The 19,168-nt window shown below is 37.5% G+C and overlaps 1 protein-coding gene across 5 annotated transcripts in view; it reads left to right on the forward strand.

Moving 5' to 3' along the window:
- Window positions 1-19,047, forward strand: part of ntrk2a (neurotrophic tyrosine kinase, receptor, type 2a) — a 71,054-nt gene extending 52,007 nt beyond the window's left edge. For all 5 annotated transcript variants that reach the window (XM_014030735.1, XM_014030738.1, XM_014030736.1 and 2 more), the window contains 2 exons: window positions 7,532-7,690; window positions 14,417-19,047. In XM_014030735.1, the coding sequence (XP_013886189.1) occupies window positions 7,532-7,690; window positions 14,417-14,602 (345 nt within the window). In that variant the 3' untranslated portion in view covers window positions 14,603-19,047. The remainder of the gene's footprint in view (window positions 1-7,531; window positions 7,691-14,416) is intronic.
- The last annotated feature ends 121 nt before the right edge of the window (window positions 19,048-19,168 follow it).

Below are 19,168 nucleotides of genomic sequence, written 5' to 3' on the forward strand. Positions count from 1 at the left end.
TGAGCTGACTCCAAATATTAATGGATGTACATCTAATAATAATAATAATAATAATAATAATAATAATAATAATAATAATAATAATAATAATAATATAATGGTTTGAGATAGGTAGCACTTTATAATAACTACATCTTATTTATACTTACTTAATCCTTAATAAATATTTAGTTTAATTCAAAAACATCTTTAATTAAGGATGATTCATAGCCTTTTAAAAGTTCTAAATAAACTGATTTATTAATGGTCCTCCATATGGGTTCTTCTTTAATGAAACGTTTTGTCACTCCTTCATCAGACTTCTTCAGTCTGAGGAGTTTCAGGTGAACTCAGCCTTATAAGTACTGCCTCCACTTGGTGGATAAACAGGTTTGTTCACATGAAAAAGAGGACCATCAGCCAAACAATAGATCATTAGTGCCCTGACTGCCCGTCCAGAGGACCTACCGGTAATCATTTTTTCTTTTTGATATTTCTACCTGGATTACTGAGATGCATCAGGACAGATTTATCAATAAAGGCTAATTACTTCCAGAACCAACATTCATTGTTTAATCATGCTTATTCATACTGAATTGACTCTACTAATCCTGCAGAGCATCAGTAGGCAGTTGCTAGTAGTAAGTTAAATCTTTTTGTGAACGCTTCTAAAGACTATTTGTTTTTTGAGTATTGTAGTAGTAATGTAGAATAACCTCGAAGGGCCACAGGTTTAAGAGCATTTACATATGTTTAAATGAAATATATAGAATAGTTAATTCATGAGTTAATAGGCATGAATAAACTGTTGGTTTTGGAAGTAGCTAACTTTTATTGGAAAATTATACATAAGTGTGTTAATTTAGCAAATTAAGTATGAATCATTCTTCAATAATGATTTTTCAATGTTAATTTCTAAATGGTTAAGGCTAAATAAGTATTATTGTGATATTTCTCTAACGGACAAACATGGTTGTTGCCAAGAGTTTATACTAAGGTTTCAAGCAAATATTGTGCAATGTGTTGGGCTAATACTGCAATATTGTAGCTCTATATCTGTAAAACTGTTTATACAGCAGGTAAAATAAGTATTGAACACGTCTCCATTTTTCTCAGTAAATATATTACTGCTGGGCCATTCCAGCAGCTTTAGTTTCTTTCTCTGAAACCAACTGAGAGTTTCCTTGACTTTGTGTTTGGGCTCATTGTCTTGCTGAAATGTCCAGCCACGTTTCATCTTCATCATCCTGGTAGATGGAAGCAGATTTTTATCAAGAATGTCTCTGTACATTTTTCCACTCATCCTTCCTTCAATTATTTGAAGTTTGCCAGTACCATATGCTGAAAAACAGCCCCACACCATGATGTTCCCACCTCCAAACTTCACTGTTGGTATGGTGTTTTTGGGCTGATGTGCAGTGCCATTTGACCTCCAAACATGATGTGTATTCTGGCATCCAAACAGTTCAATGTTGGTCTCATCTGACCAGACTATATTCTCCCAGTATTACACAGGCTTGTCTAAATGTTGTGCAGCAAACTTTAAAGGAGCTTCAACATGTTGTTTCTTCAGCAGTGGAGTCTTGGTGGTGAGCGTGCATACATATTAATTTGCACTGACAAGGGACAGGCTTGCTTTCTAATTACTGAGAGAGTTCAGCTGGTGTCTTGGCTTTCCATGCCTTTTTACACCTCCCTTTCTTCATGTGTTCAATACTTTTTCCCTGTGTCATTCCACATTATTACAAATAACTTCATTTCTGGATATTTATGGTTTGATTTCTTTGTATGTATGGATCACTTGGGTTGTTACCGACATCTGGTGAAAATTTCATGTCATTAGCACCTCTAGTAATATATTTACTGAGAAAAATGGTGACGTGTTCAGTACTTTTTTTACCCACTGTGTATCAGTTTTTTGTTGTTTTCTGTGGCAGCCTATAATTGAAGTTATAAAAGTTTATAAGTTATTCTGCTGGAAATTTTCACTGAGTGACTATTTTATGAAAGTTTAATTAAAATCCTAATTAAAATAGACAACAAAACAAACTGTATTAGTGAGCTGCTGCTCTGCATTTGGTCCAACAGTGACATTTTTGTTTCATCAACCAGAGAATTTTGTTTCCGGTRTGGGTTTTTAGCTGCTTCTGTCCTGCTCACCATGAAATCCTCAGATGGTGGCACTCAGCATTGATAGTTATTTTACTGTTAGTTTTTCCTCATCTTCAGACACTCTTGAGAGTYGACTGGCCTGTTGGTCACATTCAGGAAGATTTTGAAACGCAATCAAACGTAAAAAAATAAATAAATAAAATAAAAATAAATTATAGGGGGCTTTGAAAACTTTCCACAAGCACTGCAGCCTTCAAGGCAATAATATATATTTGTTTCCATAGCAACACAGAGGCCGTTTAAGGTTGTCTGTGTAACAAAGAGTAGGCGGGGTCATGTGCGTAAGACCCGCCTACATATCATCTCGTAATGCTTTAAACGATGCGGTTGCCATGGATGCCGCATCCTCCAGGAAGATACAGAGAAGACCTCACATTGTTCCTCTGCTTTATTTTCTCCTTTTTTTTTTTTTTTTGGTTGGGGGTTATTACTTGGAACAGTAGACAGACGTCTGGCTGAAATGATGCATATTTATGAAACACTGAGGTGGAGGGATAGCCAGGTGGGCTGAGAGATGATGAAAGAACATGGTACAGAGAGAAAGAGAGGAGAGTCATAAAAATAAATAAATAAATAAAAAGCAAAGGCAGACAACAAAAGAAACTGGCAGCAGATACAAGACAGACAATGATCAGTGAGGTGTCCTTGCAAGTGTTTGGTCTTGAGACAGCTCAAGAGTAAACACAACCGTCTCAGTATTTGATTCTGCCTCCTCCCCAATGAGCAGAACATTTATTCTGCTGCTTTTTTCTCTGCTTTTATGTGCTTTCTCTTCAGGTTTTCTCTATAATTCAGCCTTGTTACTGCTGGTATGCTCAGACCGCCCTTCACGTTGCTCCTCGAACACACACACACACACACACACACACATGCACACGATTAACAAGCAGAAAACCAAGAACTGTAGCGCAGCAGTTCAAAACACCAATATTAATATTTCAGACCATCGGGGGAAATGATCAGCTATGATGAATAAARCAAAAAGACTAATGGATCCGAGCGAGTCCGGGGAGCATCAGTGAGCTGACAGAAATCTAGCAATAAAGCAGAATACAATCCTTTACTGTCAAAAAGCAACTGGAAAACCAATTAACACAACTTGACTACTAATTTTGTTTAGTAATCTTAGCATCACTGCTTTTTATTAAAACATAATTCAAGAATATAGGAAATGTGTTTCAGAGTCAAAGCTTAAACTTATTTGGACCTTAATGTCCTCGTTTTATTTAATTTTGACACAAAGATAGGCAGAAATTATTTGTCTTTGAATTTTGTCGTAATTACGGTTTAAAATATTTAAAGTATAAATCCCAATTTCAACTCAGGACAAAACACCTGTTTTACTTCTTTAAATGTACATTGATAGAAATGAAGATCTGTTCAAATAAACTAGACTACTTACTTAATAAACTACTTGTTAAAGTTTGCAAATCAACCTTATTTGGGTCTGAGCCTTTTGATTGTATGAATGCTGAGTCAGCATGCACACTATTGTTTTCCTGTTTATTGTTCCTTCTAAATCTTTATTGTAATACAACCACTGCAGCTGTTTTATGCTGTTTCAACCCTTCATAAATTAAAATGTTTGGCTCGATTGGAAATAGTAAGACCTTTAATATTTATAACTTTTATATTTTTGGGCTATATTCACATTTTCTCCATAGAAATATAAGGAGATCTCTTTCAATCCCTGAAAAATATTATTCTCTGAAATTTATTTCCATCAGTTCTTGTCCTTTGCTGCCCTCATCCTTTAGTTATATTTTTGCTCATGTTAGCTTTCAGTTTTGGTTGACTAATTTTAGCCTTGTTGATTTTAGCTTCTGTTTGGTTTAACCTTTGTTCTTCAGCAACTTTCTTTAGTCACTCATCATTCACACCGTAAAAAATTGATTTGTTTAATTTTGTCAAATCTTTGCAAAACAGTATTTAGTTTGTGACAAAAGGCAAGGGAAATAAGGAGCTTGTGCACTTTGTCTTGTCTTTAAGTTAACTAAAGAGTGTCTGTGTGAATAAAATATCAAATGTTTGAGATTTTCATTTAAGACCAAATCATCCAATAAAACTTTGCTTCTAAAGAAAAAAATAGCATAACGTTATCCTGCCTTTCCAGTGCTTCACATTTTGACTTTTACTGATAAATTGACAASTAAGGAGGTGGACGTTTCATCACACCGAGCGCAGTCAGAGCCTGGTTATGAAGAATAAAATCTGCAGAGATGAAGGCAGGTATATTTCCCCAAGACATAAAAGTGAGCCTGATGGCTATCCATGTGACCGCCCGCGTTTTATGAGTACATTAAATAACCCACTGACTAACACAGAAAACAGGCAAAATGTGAGAATCAGGCCATTAATAACAGGCATAAACCCAGAAAAAAATGTACTGTGCTATCTGTGCTGTGCAGCGGAGCGCAGATCAGTTGGTAGATTCATGTTCGGAGCAGGAGTGTGTGTGTGTGTGTGTGTGTGTGGGGGGGGGGGGTCCTGTTTCAGCATGCAGAACTGGGAGTGGAAGAGTTAGAATGGAGCACTTGATTTTGATTTGGAAAAAATAAATCAAACTTTTTTAATTGTAGCAAGTTCAGCTCCTGGAACCTACTTTATTTTCTAGAAATTTGGTCATTTGGTTGGAACTGAAATACAAACTCGCTTTAAAATAACATTAGCATTAATTTGTTGTATAGAAAAAAAGAAGATGTGTCTTAAAGAATATAAAATACTTATTGTTTTCATTAAATATTGTCTAATCTAATCTAGAATTAGTTTCACAATTTCATAGCTGAGTTGCTAAATGTTTGAATTGCATCATTTAATTACTGGTATTAGGAGCTGCTGAAAAAACGGGTGGTTATCTCAACAAAAACATCATTCAGTAAAATATGCAGCTGACTCTACTCTACTATCAAGCATTTGTACCAGTCTTGATGATCCCTGTGATATAATTTTAGTGTAAACAACTCATTTAAAAACAATTGTTTGGAATTCTGAACTTCTATGCAGATGTCTGTAGTCAATATCTTACCTGCAGGAGGCAGCTGTTTAAATAATCTTAATTTGGAAAATCAAAGACAAAATCTCATGAAAGAGTCAAGCTAACAGCTAATCTGACTGTGGTCTCATAAAGTGTGGATTTTAGCCTTTGTTYATTTCAGCTCAAACCTCAAACATTTGGTTAAAGTGAACTCTTATATGAACGTCTTCATTGCATCACTTTTGCATCAGATGGTTCATTATGTAAAAAACTGGTTGTGTTGGAACATATCCTGCTGTGTATTGCAACATATTTCATGTAAGCACGTATTAATAAACTGTTTGGTTTGTTGCAARCATTTTAATTATTATTTTGGGCAAAGAAGGGAGAAAAAATAAGAACATACAYGGAAAAAATTAATTAAATTAAGTTAAAAGTGCACAAATATTAATACACTTTTATATGTATAGCTCACCTCAAAAAGGAGTGGGAGGATGTACATATTTATTTGACTCCACCCCTTCACTATTAGTTATCAAYGTTTACTAATCCAATTCCTTATTAACACAACCACTAATGGAAATAATAGAAATATTCAAATAATATTTCTTAACGCAGGCTATTGTCTTATTTTTATGTATATTTATAATTYCTAAAAATAATCTATTAATATTTTCTTTTAAACAATCTTATGTTTGAACATTGTTTTAACTCCACACACAGAAACACAAAGATTGTTTCTCACAGTGTGCACAATAACAACTTTGAACTGACAAATGCCCCTTAAACTTAACTTCCTTRCAGAAAAAGAAATATATTTTCTTCATCAGCTCTGTACAAAATTTGTAGTGTTTGGAACTTTATCAGAAAGAAATTCAGTATTTTGACCTGATGGTTTTTATGATCCCTGTAACTTGCATTGAGACTGATACAAACTTCTTTTTTCTGGAGAGTACAAAGGTTAATGTAATGTTTTATAATTACTACTCCAAATTTCTGCACAGTAGCTTAAATAAGGTGAAACTAGTGAAACTTTGACTAGTTATGAACTTAATTATTTCATTTTATTCCCTACTCTTTCTGTTTTCTGCTGCAGGTAAGATACTGACAAATATTCTCTACTCAAAATACTTCATTCAATCCAACTATTACTTTATTAAAACTGTCTTGTAAATATTTGTATTCGTCAACATTCATGGACCCCAGCTGGTTTTTTCCCCATTTCTTAGTTTAAAATGCAGATTAAAACAATTCAAACTCTGTTATTAAGAACTTATTTAATTATTAAAAGTGATAGCAGATAACTCTCAGCCATATCAAAGCAGTTAATGTGGTTTTGTGTGTAAGTTGTTAGTTCTGCTTTGGGGGATCACTGACAACGCCTAACAAAAATCACATATTAGATTTTATTCTTTTTACACCATTTTTGCTTAAGGCTAATTTTAAAAAAGCATTAAAGTTTTATTTCACAAACATCTAAAACATAAAATGACTGATGGAATGACTGGGTTTAACTGTTTCAGTCAGTTTAGCAACAAAGATTGTGCCTGAGTGAAACCAGTAAAAAGTGTAGGGAGTGCTTTTATATTTGCTCATTTTTAGCATTAAAAGATAATAATCTGCAGCCAATATTGACCGGCTTCAAGCCTCTGGTGATAATGTGAGTTTCAGCTGAAATGAGAAGTCTTTATGAACAATAAAAACTGCAAATGAATATGACAGTTTAACAGGCGAGCTCAGATTAGAGTGCATAATGAAATGACCGGTTGTCTCTCAGACAGCCTGTGTGGGAGCAACTCATTATTTCTGCTCTCTGAGAATTATTCCAAAATATAACTTAAAGTCTAACTGGATAAATATTCAACTAACTAAATTTTTAATAGTGCCTATAAACATATTGACATACAGTAATTTACAATAATAAGAGGAATGCATTGATTTGCTGTCGTAGTTCACACGTTTGGTCGCTGACRATGAATGTTCCACATTTCACCAGTTCCAGTTGCTGAAGAATTGTTCAATTCTTGTGGAATCACTAGCAGATACATCTCACTATAAATTCTCCATTTGTTTGAGGAAATGCCTCACATAAAACAAAACTACACTCTTCAGGTAAACAGATTTATCAGGCTGAAGTGTGCTACAGTCACAGGAATGATGCAATCTGCTGCACCGAACCATCAAAATTCATSCGGTGAAGCGCCTCAGGCAGCGGTTGGCAGGAATGAAATGTTTGCAGTGGTACTTTAAAACAGGTTGAAACTCATGCCACTGCGAGAGAAGCAAGAAGATGCACGATGTTTCAGAAAYTGATCCAATAAAATGGAATAATTACGCCTCTGGGCTCTTTCATGTCTTCATTTTTGCAATAAAATAATAGTTCCTATATGTGTGTTTCTTTAAAAGGTTGGAGGTCACACCATGCTGCCCATCCGCTGGATGCCCCCTGAAAGCATCATGTACAGGAAGTTCACAACAGAAAGTGATGTTTGGAGTCTAGGAGTTGTCCTCTGGGAGATCTTCACCTATGGAAAACAACCGTGGTACCAGCTCTCCAACAATGAGGTACAAAACGCTTTATTTCATTTTTTTTTATATAAACTACTTTAAAATATGTGATATGTGATCCATTATCAACACAATCTTACCTTTATAAACTATCAAATAAAAAGCAGTAAAAGTGTGAGTTTATTTCAAGGCAATGGACCTCATGCAAGAACATTTTCGTATTTCTTATCCTAAATTTCTCTAACTTTTTTTTGTGCAAATGGTCGTATGARCGTGCCACATCAGATTCAGCAAATGCTTCTAACTTAAGGAAATGTGTAAATGAGCAGCRTAAACATAATGAATGCCACCTGTACAAATACAGGTGCTCGTGCACGAGGAGAGGAAATTAGCATAATTACCGCCCCAATAATACCAAATAAGGCTACACTTCCTGCCTCACATAGCAGGAAGTGTTCATTCATTAAAATGGCAGCGAAAAGTAAAAAGAAGAACTTCATGACATTGGTTATTGAAGTCCTGCTCTCAGAGATACAGAAAATCTGTTATTTTTAGCRGCGTCAGCTGTAGAATTAAAGGACCTGCTAAAGCCAAGGAATGAAGTGATGACTGCTGTATACTGCTAAATAGTCATTGTTATATTTTATACTTTCTTGTTTCTTGAATGTCTCCAAAATATGTCTGGCACTTTGGAAAAATAATGGCAGTCAGTCTTGCATAGCTGATGTGCTGAATAAATCTCAACAAAATAAAATTTGATTAAAAAAATATGATCTACTGTACAGTATGTCTAAATAAAGCTGTTGATGTTCACCTCCCATTGACTTCATGACCGAAACAAATTAAACTTCAATTAATATTATTTAATTGAAGCAGGTTTATAGTTTGAGATCTTCATATTAATATTGTGGTGTTAGTAGCATAAATAGACAATTTAAATTATATCATTAGGCTACATTAATACATTTAAAATTATAATTCCAATTCAAATAGAATAGTTTATTGTCAACATAATTATGGAGTGTGATTTATTTTCAACTCAAAATCTCTTCAAACTAATGAAATATAAAGTTATTAGTGAATAAAATCTATCTTGATAACAGCAGACTGACTGCATGTAAAATATACGACAGGTCTGGACCACACGTGAATTTTGCTTGTGTCTGAAAAAAATCTTACAATACGAGAAAATTGGTGAATGCGACAAGTTCTAAATCACTCATATGCACAACTTAAGAACAAATCTGTCCATATGAACGGTTCTTGCATGAGGCCCATTGTCTTATATACCGAGAGGTCTATTGTGATTATAAATTAAACACAGGAAGCAGCAACAAATAACTTTAATTAGAACTAAAGGTGCTGAGGAAAAACAATATGTCTGTTGAACACAATAAACTCCCATTAATCTAAAATGCATAACTTAAAGGGATCCCCGATTAGTTGTAACAATAAACTTTATTTGATAAACAATTATTTTAACTGTAGAATAAAGACTGTAAAAATACTGTAGGCTGTTTAGTTTTTACAATTTTTAAATCAAAAATTTAAAATATATATTACATGGATGGGGCCATTTTATATACACGCAAAGCATTATGGGTAAAAGACGACGTGGATAGGTCATCGTTGTGAGGCTGCTAGCGAGCTATATCCACCCTGAAGATTAATCTTGGACAATATCTGATGATCGACTCTTTTAAATGAAACCAGAGAGCACTGACAGAGAGGAAAAGGTAGAAATGACTCAGCCTGTAACTGAAAATATGGATGGAGGACCTCAGTTTAGCTTGTTTGTCGCGCTAGCACCGAGCTAATACATATAAGGCAATATAACGTCGGTGCTAGGACAGAGGCTAACAGGCTAAGCTGAGGTTCTTCTTCCATGAAGCAGCTCTGTTGTCCTCCATCYATATTTTCAGTTACAGGCTGAGTCATTTCTACCTTCTCCTCTCTGTCAACGCTCTCTGGTTTCATTTAAAAGAGTCGATCATCAGATATTGTCCAAGATTAACCTTCAGGGTGGATATAGCTCACTCACACCGAGGACCTATCCACGTCATCATTTACCCAGAATGCTTTGTGTGTAAATAAAATGGCTCTGTCCGTGTTAAAATATATTTTTAAAAAGTTATAAAAACTAAACAGCCTACAGTATTTTTACAGTCTTTATTTTACAGTTAAAATATAAGTTTATCAAATAAAGTCTAATGTTACAACTAATCAGGGAWCCCTTTAAGCCAGTCCAGACAGGAGGGGCAGAGGAGGAAGGGTCTAAGCTAACGAGACACAGGTGAAAACAATCAGAGTCAGATCAGCAGGAGCACAAAAACTAGAATTAACTAATAAAACATCAACAAAGAACTAATAGGAAAYAGCCCTAAATTAGCCTTAAAAATACATGTATTCATATATGTCAGCCCCTTTGGATGCTTACTTGTATCTTAACCCTTAAAAATCTGTAATTTTCACCAAAAATCTGTATTACTCCCATGCAAGTTTTTGACAAAAGCATCAATAAACCTGCTAAATGAGGGGAAATCTGTTTAATATACAAACAATCCAAACAAAACGATATGCATGTTTATTAAATAAAACTAGAATAACCTAGTTCATCAGCTCCATTTTATATAGACCCCAACTGTATTATTTAAATGTGAAAAAGAAGAATTTAAAAGCATGATGTGCATTCTTTAACATAAAACCCTTGCCAATTATTTTATCACTTAATTACGTGACAGAGATGACTCTCAGCTAATAACACACCAAGTTTTAGCTCAATATCTGCATAACTGACAGATTTATAATCACTTTTGTGTTTGCTAAGTTTGATTAGCTGTCGCAGACAGCTTGAATTGAAGWGAATCCAAAAGTTGATCAGTTTCAGTGAGACATTCAGTGATCACTTTCTGAGAGACTCATTAAAATTGGTCCAGTGGTCAATGACATGTTTTGCTAACAGACAAAGACAAATGAACCCACACACAAAACTGTTGCCTTTCTTGCCTGCAGGAGATAAATATAACATCCAAATATCTACAGACCTTGACACTAAAAGCAAGCTATAGTAACAATCAGTAAAAAAATAAAATAAAACAGAACCCTCAATGGAAATAAACCTCGATGCGTAATTAGTAATTCTGTACAAAAATGCGATGATTAAATGAGTCCGGGTCATTTCTCAACCTCACATAAAATTACAAGCTCTGCGAGCTGTTTCTGATCTGATGCTGTGGCTGCAACAGATTAGGGAGCAAAGCGTTTTCCTGACACCTGAAAAGGAGCACAGCTGCACTGAGTTATTATCTTTAGTTGTTTTGCAAGTTGTGCTTTGATAATTACTCACAGTAACATAAAGTGAAATGGTCTGTTGTCAGAGATCAGTGCTGAAATAATTGGGGAGGAAGATAGGTTTTCATTTTGGAGTGGAACGTGAAACCATGTTTTATAAAAATAAATAAAATATCTTCCTGATTTTTGGGGTTTGTTTAGTAACAAATCAAATGGACTGCAATGTAAAAACAAGACAACATTTGAAAGTTCATACTTGGACGGTTGTATTTTACATAAAGCAAAATATGAAACTACTGCAGAAACTGTTTTACCTCATTATAACAATTTTTGATAAATGACAGAATTGAGTTTTTTCGCTCAGGATTTTTTCCTTTCAGATTTTTAGTTCTTAGAGAACCTAAAAATAAACAACAACTTCCCAAACAACCTCTTTGCTTAAATCAAGAAGATTTTAGTGATATCAATTGATCTAATAAGGCAACAGTAACACAACAATAGCACTCTATGCTGCATTAAACAGCATTAAAACATATCACCTAATACAGGGGTGCCCAAACATTTTTCCTGAGAGGGCCAAAATTAAAAAACATTTTCCCTGAAAGGGCCAAAATTCTAATCAGTCTGAGGGCCACAGGCCAAATGCAATAATATATGAAATGCAAAGTAAAGTTGTTTTATTTTTAAGATTAAGTTATCAGCCAGTGTGGTTGCCCACATTTTTTTTATTTTCAGCCCATGGACATGGAGAAAAATCAACGTATCCTCAGGCAGCAAAGGCTCATGGGACTTTTCACATTTAAAATTTTAGYATATGTAGTCTTATAAGGTGTGCAAATCTAGATACGGGCTTAAATTTAATCTAAATGTCTCAATCTAAKAACTAAGACAACTGCTGRTGGGCCAAATCAAGTGGCCTGGTGGGCCAGTTTTGGCCCGCGGGCCCCGCTTTGGACACCACTGACCTAATAAGTACTACAAGTACAACACAGAGCTGCTAAAAACCATAAAAATAAGAGTTCCACTCACTGTTGATGTAAGGATCAGCCGTGTTGAAACGATAATGTCACACACTGCAACTCAAAGGGCGTTCCAGCTGTAGCTTACTACTCCTCCAAGTCAGAAATATCAACGGGAACACAGCATAACGTTTAGATCCAACCCAATTAAAGYCAGCTGCCACAGCTAATCAAACCTAATAAACACATACATGTTTTTAACTTGGTCAGTTTTACAGATATTGAGCTAAAATTTGGTGTAGCTGTAGCTGAGCATCCTCCCCAACTTTGACTGTGAACACATCTTGCAAGATTTTGTAGGAGATTGTGAACCTAAWAGCAGTGATGTGCAGATCGATACTGAAATATCGATACTATCGATACCAGAACTTTATGTTCTAGAATCGATACTAAACTCAAAATATCGATACTTTGATACTTTAGTTATTTCACATCTATATCATTAACAGGAAAATAGTAGAAAATAGTAGAAAATAACTAAACTATTCCAATCTTGTCTTTATTATATGTGGTGGGAGGGAACTACTTTTCCTTCCACTTGGGTGGATAAGCACAATGGCACATGCTCAGTCAGTCACTCAGTCTGTAGATGTATGGCAAGTCATTTTAACATAAAATCGACTTCGTCTGTAATTAAATTCTAGATGAGGGGTTCCCAAACTTTTTGCCTCCCAAACAGCATTAACTCTGGCCAGGGACCTAATTGCAAACCCACAAACAATGCTACAAAATATACAAAGTAACAACTTTTAGAATATTTTCTCACATTTATTCATCCATCCATCCATCCATTTTCTGTACACGCTTCTTCCTTTTCAGGGTTGCGTGGGTCACTGGTGCCCATATCCAGCAGTCACAGTGCGAGGGGCGGGGTACACCCTGGACAGGTCGCAAGTCCATCACAGGGACACACATAGAGACAAACGAGACAAACAACCATTCACTCTCTCACTCACACCTAGGGACAATTTAGAGTTATCAATTAACCTAATAGTCATGTTTTTGGTGTGTGGGAGGAAGCCGGAGTACCCGGAGAGAACCCACGCATGCACGGAGAGAACATGCAAACTCTACCCAGAAAGGTCCCCGGACCGGGATTTGAACCGGTTACCTTCTTGCTGAGAGGCATCAGCTCTACCAACTGAGCCACCGTGCCGCCCGCATTTATTTATATCACATTTATTCATTATTCAAAAATTCTTATATTTCTTTAGAATAAGAATTGTAAATTGTGCTAAACAAATGTAGGGTTAGGGTTAGAAAGACTTTTGAATTAATAAATAAATTACTATGTCGTGCATTATTTACAAAGCGGTTATTTGAAAAACGCTACTTTTTAAGATTTAGCAGACACATTATTTGTGTTATCACAAAGTATCAGTATCGGATCGGTATCACCAATACAAGCCAAATTTTACTTGGTATTGGTATCGGAAAGAAAATTGGCRGTATCGAACATCACTACCTAATAGTAAGAAAAACAATTTCCTAAACAACCAATTTGCTCAAATCACCTTTTCTTATATAATGAGACGTCCACTCAGCTTTACTTCTGATGRCAAGGAAATGACAAAGAAATTACTGGATGTAAGAAAATAAAAAGAAAAGAACACAGCTGTCTCATAGCTCCTTAACCCTTCCCTTAAACTCTGTCCTCACCAGCCTGAACCTAATGATGCTCTCAGTTCGAGCTACATCCAAGAATTAACCTTTTTAACACTGATCAGGTCTTCTTTTCTCATAAACAACCAGCAAGTCTCCTCTTTCGCAGGTCGCTCACCTCCTCGACCCTGAATCTGATATCTCTCCCACAAAACCAGGAGTTTTTCCTCCATAACTAGATATCAATTACTCATCTGCTCACACGAGCTGATAGCAATCACGGAATGAGGAGGAGTAGCTTTGCTTGATTGCTCGCCTAAATGACAACTTTCAAACAGATTGGATCCCTGATATCCAGCAATTTGTAAGCCACAGCTGTTTCTGGCGGCTTAATAAAAGCCATTAAGTGGCGTTCGTTCCATGAGCACAGCAGGGYGTGCTTAATGTTTGAGGAAATTATAACAGGCTTATGTTATGGCCTGGCAAAAATGTAGGTAATTTACAAGTAGATGTGAGGAAATAAGGCCTTTACTTTCCTTCAGCTACACGTCTTCATTTCTACTTAAACTCTCAGTCCTATTTGTTAATAATTAGTATTAAAGACTCGATGCACAAGTTGTGACTAAGACTTTCTCAGTTTGCTTCATWCGGCTGTTCCTCTGCATAACACCTTGGGCTTTAGCAAATAATTTATTTACGGTGACATTTCCAGGCGTATGCAAGGTGACACMGTTTTTACAGAAGATATTTATCAAAGAAGCACTGAACTTTGTGGAAAGTGGCGAATTTCACCCCGGCCGCTGGCCGAGACGGTGGCAGAAATCGAAGGCCACGTCTGCATTTCTGTCTTTTCTGCTTCTTCCTTCTGCAGGTGATCGAGTGTATAACTCAAGGTCGGGTGCTGCAGCGTCCCCGGACCTGTCCCAAAGAGGTGTACGACCTGATGCTGGGCTGCTGGCAGAGGGAGCCACACATGAGACTCAACATTAAAGAAATCCACAGTCTGCTACTTAATCTGGCCAAGGCCTCGCCCGTATACCTGGATATTCTGGGCTGAACACGGCGGCGGGATGAAAAGGAGTTTTGAACGTGTGTGTGACGTGTGTGGTCTGTATGTGGATTTAAAGTTGCATGTGTGTGCGTGAAGAAGCCCAGCAGGGCATTGTAACCCTTCAAACTGAAGTGTTTGATGCACATGCAGGTGTGTGTGTGTGAGTGTGTGTATGTGTGTGTGTACAGGATGTGAAGCTCTCTTCAAGGCAATCAGACAATTCTTCAACTCATCCCCAATTGCTTCTCTCCTCCCRGCCAATTTCCTCTCCTTTCTGCAATCCAACTTTCCTCCCTGAAGAGACTTTTATGTAAAGTGACGCTTTAAACTTACTGGGGCTATATTGTACAAAAAAAAAAAAAAAAAAAAGAAACAAAGAAAGAAACTAAACAAAAAATAAAAACTGATCAAAAGAAATTAAATGAAGAGACTTATCCCTTGCTGCCTGTCAGACACCAGGACATGTTGGAGCATCTGGGAAGCTCAAGCAGGCGCAGCAAGAGGGAGGATTTCCAGACGCTCCCATCGCTTTGCTTTGTAAATAAGAGACTACATTTTCAGAAGGAAAACGATCCGCAACGAGACACTGTGTTTCTTCTCTCACTCTGTCTGTCTGTCCGCCCGTCTGTCTTTCAGTCTCTTTAGAACGCTACGTCCATGTTTTCCTCAGCGTTCAACCAGCAAGGCGACCCGCGAGTGCGACGACCGACACATTAGTATGCGTACGGTAAATTGAGTGCAACGCAGCGATGGCCAGGGGAGAGAAAAAAAAGGGCGGAAGTGTAAACACAATCTGCTTTCCTGCCTGTCAGACGAAATTAGGAGGTGTGATGAAAAGATAATTTCGGGTTGGCCAATTTTTGCTGATGCAGAAAAACAATCAGCGACAACACAGCTGCAGCCAAGGCTTTTAAGGACCGCCGTGACAAAAGGATTAAAAAAAACGGGGGGAAGGCAGTCTGTGATTTAAGGCTCATCCACGTCTGCATGCTGCATTTTACCACTGTTATCTGTTTGCATTTTACTTTCCTCAGGCCTGGACTGCACAGGGTAACATGAAGACTAACCCCACCCCCCTCCCCTCTATAACTCCTAAGTGGCAGATGCCCCACTTGTGATGTCAAGCGCTCGTGTCGGAGGTCAATTGATTCACTTGTCCACAGCTGTCCAACAATCGCGAGATCATAGTGAAAGTCCGGGGGGTGGGTCTAAGTGGGATTTGGAGTGGGGGGGCATAACGGCTGCTGAGGGACTTTAGGTTTTGAGTGGTCGGATCTTGGTCAGATGTGCGGGTGGCGGCGCTGTTGAAGGTGTGGTTCGTTTGGTCAACCCCTATTAAATCATCAAGGCTCTCAGCACTCAGACGTTCTCGAAAACCACATCTGCATTAGAGGGGGGCCGAAAAAAAAAAACTCACACGCGCACCCTCCCACTCACCGAAAGACACTCAAAACGGGGCAGAGAAGGAAATTGAATTGTACATGTTTTATTATTTGAGCGGTGCAGTGCTTTAGCTGAGGCCCCCCTGTCCTCTGTAATGGTGTAATGTATATTTCATTACAGCCTAATGGGCTCCATTAGCACAGTCTCCTCACAGACATTCAAGACTTATTGTTTTATGGCCGAGAAGGAGAAGATGGAGGGATGGGAAGGGTAGGCGAGGTGAAGGAGGAGAAAACAAAGTGAGGAGCAGTGATGGGGAGGAATACGAGCAGAGGTAATAATARCGCGCGTATTGGGACGGAATGGAGGGGAAGCGCGCCAGAATGGAAGCAGGGAGGTATACAGAGAGGGAATAAAGGGACGGAGGAGAAAGTTGATGGAGGAGATGGAAGTAGGGGGGCAGGCGAGAGGTGAGGAACGTCCTCGGGGAGAAAAGACGAGTGAACATCCATCATTAATGTGGCCAGCAGATGTTTTGCTAGCCACAACTTCAACTTTTACGCTCCCTTCACATTCCTACAGCCACACACACAAACACACACACAAACACACACACATTTTACTGGCAATCCGTGCACACTGAAGACGACTTTAACACACATCCCTGTTATTGAAAACCACTTCACTCACTCACAGCTCTCGCTTACTGTATATACAGCTCATATGCATGCAGGAAAACACATTTAATGTTTGTTTTTGGCATTTTACTGGCGCATATTTTACTCTAACAAAACTTTAATCTCTGCTCACACACTAACAGCCATTTGAGTTAGATGTAGAGCAACAACTTGGAGGAGTAGGTCTGTATTGTTACTTAACAGCACTTGATGATATTGATGTTTGTGGATTAGATTTCCAGTTTTATTTATAAATGACGAAGCATTTTGTACATTTCTTTCTATATTTAAGGTTGCCTTTTTTTATTTGCAACAGCGACGGAAGTTTGTGAGATAATTCTGGGTTGCGGATGTGTTTTTATGTCACGCTCCCTGTTACAGTAACGACCACCGAGCCTGTCCTTGTGGACGCCGTCCTCTACAGCAGGGACGGATCCGTCGCCTGTTCGTCCCATTCTGGAAGTCAGTTTTGACATGTTGCTAAAAAAAAGAAATGATGTCCCCCCTGTGTGAGTGTAAACAGGAGAGGCCATGGCTGCGGTGTTAACAAGGTCCTCAAAATCCGTCCCTGCTGTACGGCGAGCTTGCACTGGAACGCTTTTCACAAAAGTTACATGTCTGTGCAATAACAGAGGGCAGGGTGTGTGTGTGTGTGTGTGTGAGCTGGACAAAAACTGTGAGAAATAATTTTAGTGTGTATGAACTCCTCTGATGTCAAAAGAGTACCTTGAAGCAGCTTCCCAGCACTGTCTGTGTACGTACCTGCTGTGTTTTCCTCCTTTTTTTATTTATTTATTTTTTAAATTATGAACTGTGACAAGTTGAACAGATTTGGTGTTTTTAACAGTTTGGTTAAAAAGTCTGAGAGAGGGATACTTGTTATGAAGAAGACTGATCAGCTGTCTTCACATCAACACCTCTGAATAAAAAATCCCAGTAAAATGAGGAAATAAAAAACCTACATCTGCTGTGCGACTGGAAACCTCAGACAGGAAGGACTGACAATCACAGACTCCTCTCTTTCTCTCTTTTATTCAAGTGACCTACTGTATGATAGATTATTCAACCAACTTTCTTCTTCTATGCTGCCTATACTGTACGTGATCGTCTCAGACTCTGGTCCTTAGAAGTGCTACTTTTCTCCTTTCTTCTTCYTTTTTTTWAATTTTGTTACTTTTGTTTTGTAAACTTAAATAACAGCGAGAGGAATGACAATTTCATGTAAAAAAAAATGTGAATAAGCTGCTGGAAGATTTAAAACATTGTAAGATGCTCTGTTCCAGACTGTGTCAGCATCCAGACTGAACTATTCTCTTCGTTCATCTCAGAAGCCGGGAGCAGATAGATTGGAAGCAATGCGGGACTCACTGAACTCAACAAAATGACATAAAGCAGCCCCCGGGATGCTGAGCGATATTTGCTCATTCTTTAGTGGTTGTGTGTGTGTGAGTGTATGTGTGTGTGTGTGAGAGAGAGAGGGAGAACAGCTGACTGAACCTGGAGCGATTCAAGCAAAGGTCTGTCAGCTGTTTTCTGCTAAATCCAAGCTCAAATATAATAAGATTCATCCCACAAATCAGCAATAGTTTTACTGTTGCTGTTTGTAAACGCGTGGTAAATAAGTCTCGTAGGACTGTGATCGGATTTATGGCAGCTAAGATTTACGGAATCAATCAATTGCTTTGTTTATGACACCAGAGTCTTCTTCTCTACACAACTTGGTAAAAATATTAATAATAATAATAATAAAGGGGCTGGGCTTCACGCAGGTATATCAGCAATACTGATACAAATTTTCCCTCGTTCTGTTTTTGTGTATTTTTGGGGCTAAACCATGCGACTCAGTCAAGYAAAGCATATTCTACATACACTAGACACACATCACAACTTTAGCTGTGTTATGATCCATATCATATTTAATCCTCCGTCTCTCAGAATCCCCCCGACATCAGACTCCGATCCAATCGAGCTGAAATCTCGCAAAGGTCATCTCTGAGATTACTTTTGTGCTTGGATGCTTCTGGAGTTGGAATGCCTTGAAGAATGTAATAACATGAAAACTACTCCTCTGCAAAGAAAAAGAAAAGACAAAAACGAAGAGAAAAAAAAGAAAGAAACTGTGATTTGCTATAAACAGAATCTCAACTATTTAGAGTGGGGATTTTCTTTTCTTTTCATTATTATTTTCTGGTGATTTTGCATTTAGAAAAGTATAGTAAAGTGTGTTTGCCAGGATGAAATTATTTTTTTAGTCTGTATGCAAGAAAAGCTAAAATTATGAATTATTTGCCAAGAAAATGTGCTTTTGCTAAGTAGCACCTCTTTTGCAAAATACTGAACCAGGAAATATAGATTTTAAATTAGTAAAGTATGTCCTTGCAGGAAGGGTTGTTGTGCAACATGGGTCACCCGTCTGTGCTGTGTTGGTGCCCCCACACACACACGCACGCACACACACACACACACACACACACACACACACACACACACACACACACACACACACACACAC

The sequence above is a fragment of the Austrofundulus limnaeus genome, unplaced genomic scaffold (genome assembly GCF_001266775.1).
Source record: "Austrofundulus limnaeus strain Quisiro unplaced genomic scaffold, Austrofundulus_limnaeus-1.0 Scaffold1110, whole genome shotgun sequence".
NCBI classification, from domain to species: Eukaryota; Metazoa; Chordata; class Actinopteri; order Cyprinodontiformes; family Rivulidae; genus Austrofundulus; species Austrofundulus limnaeus.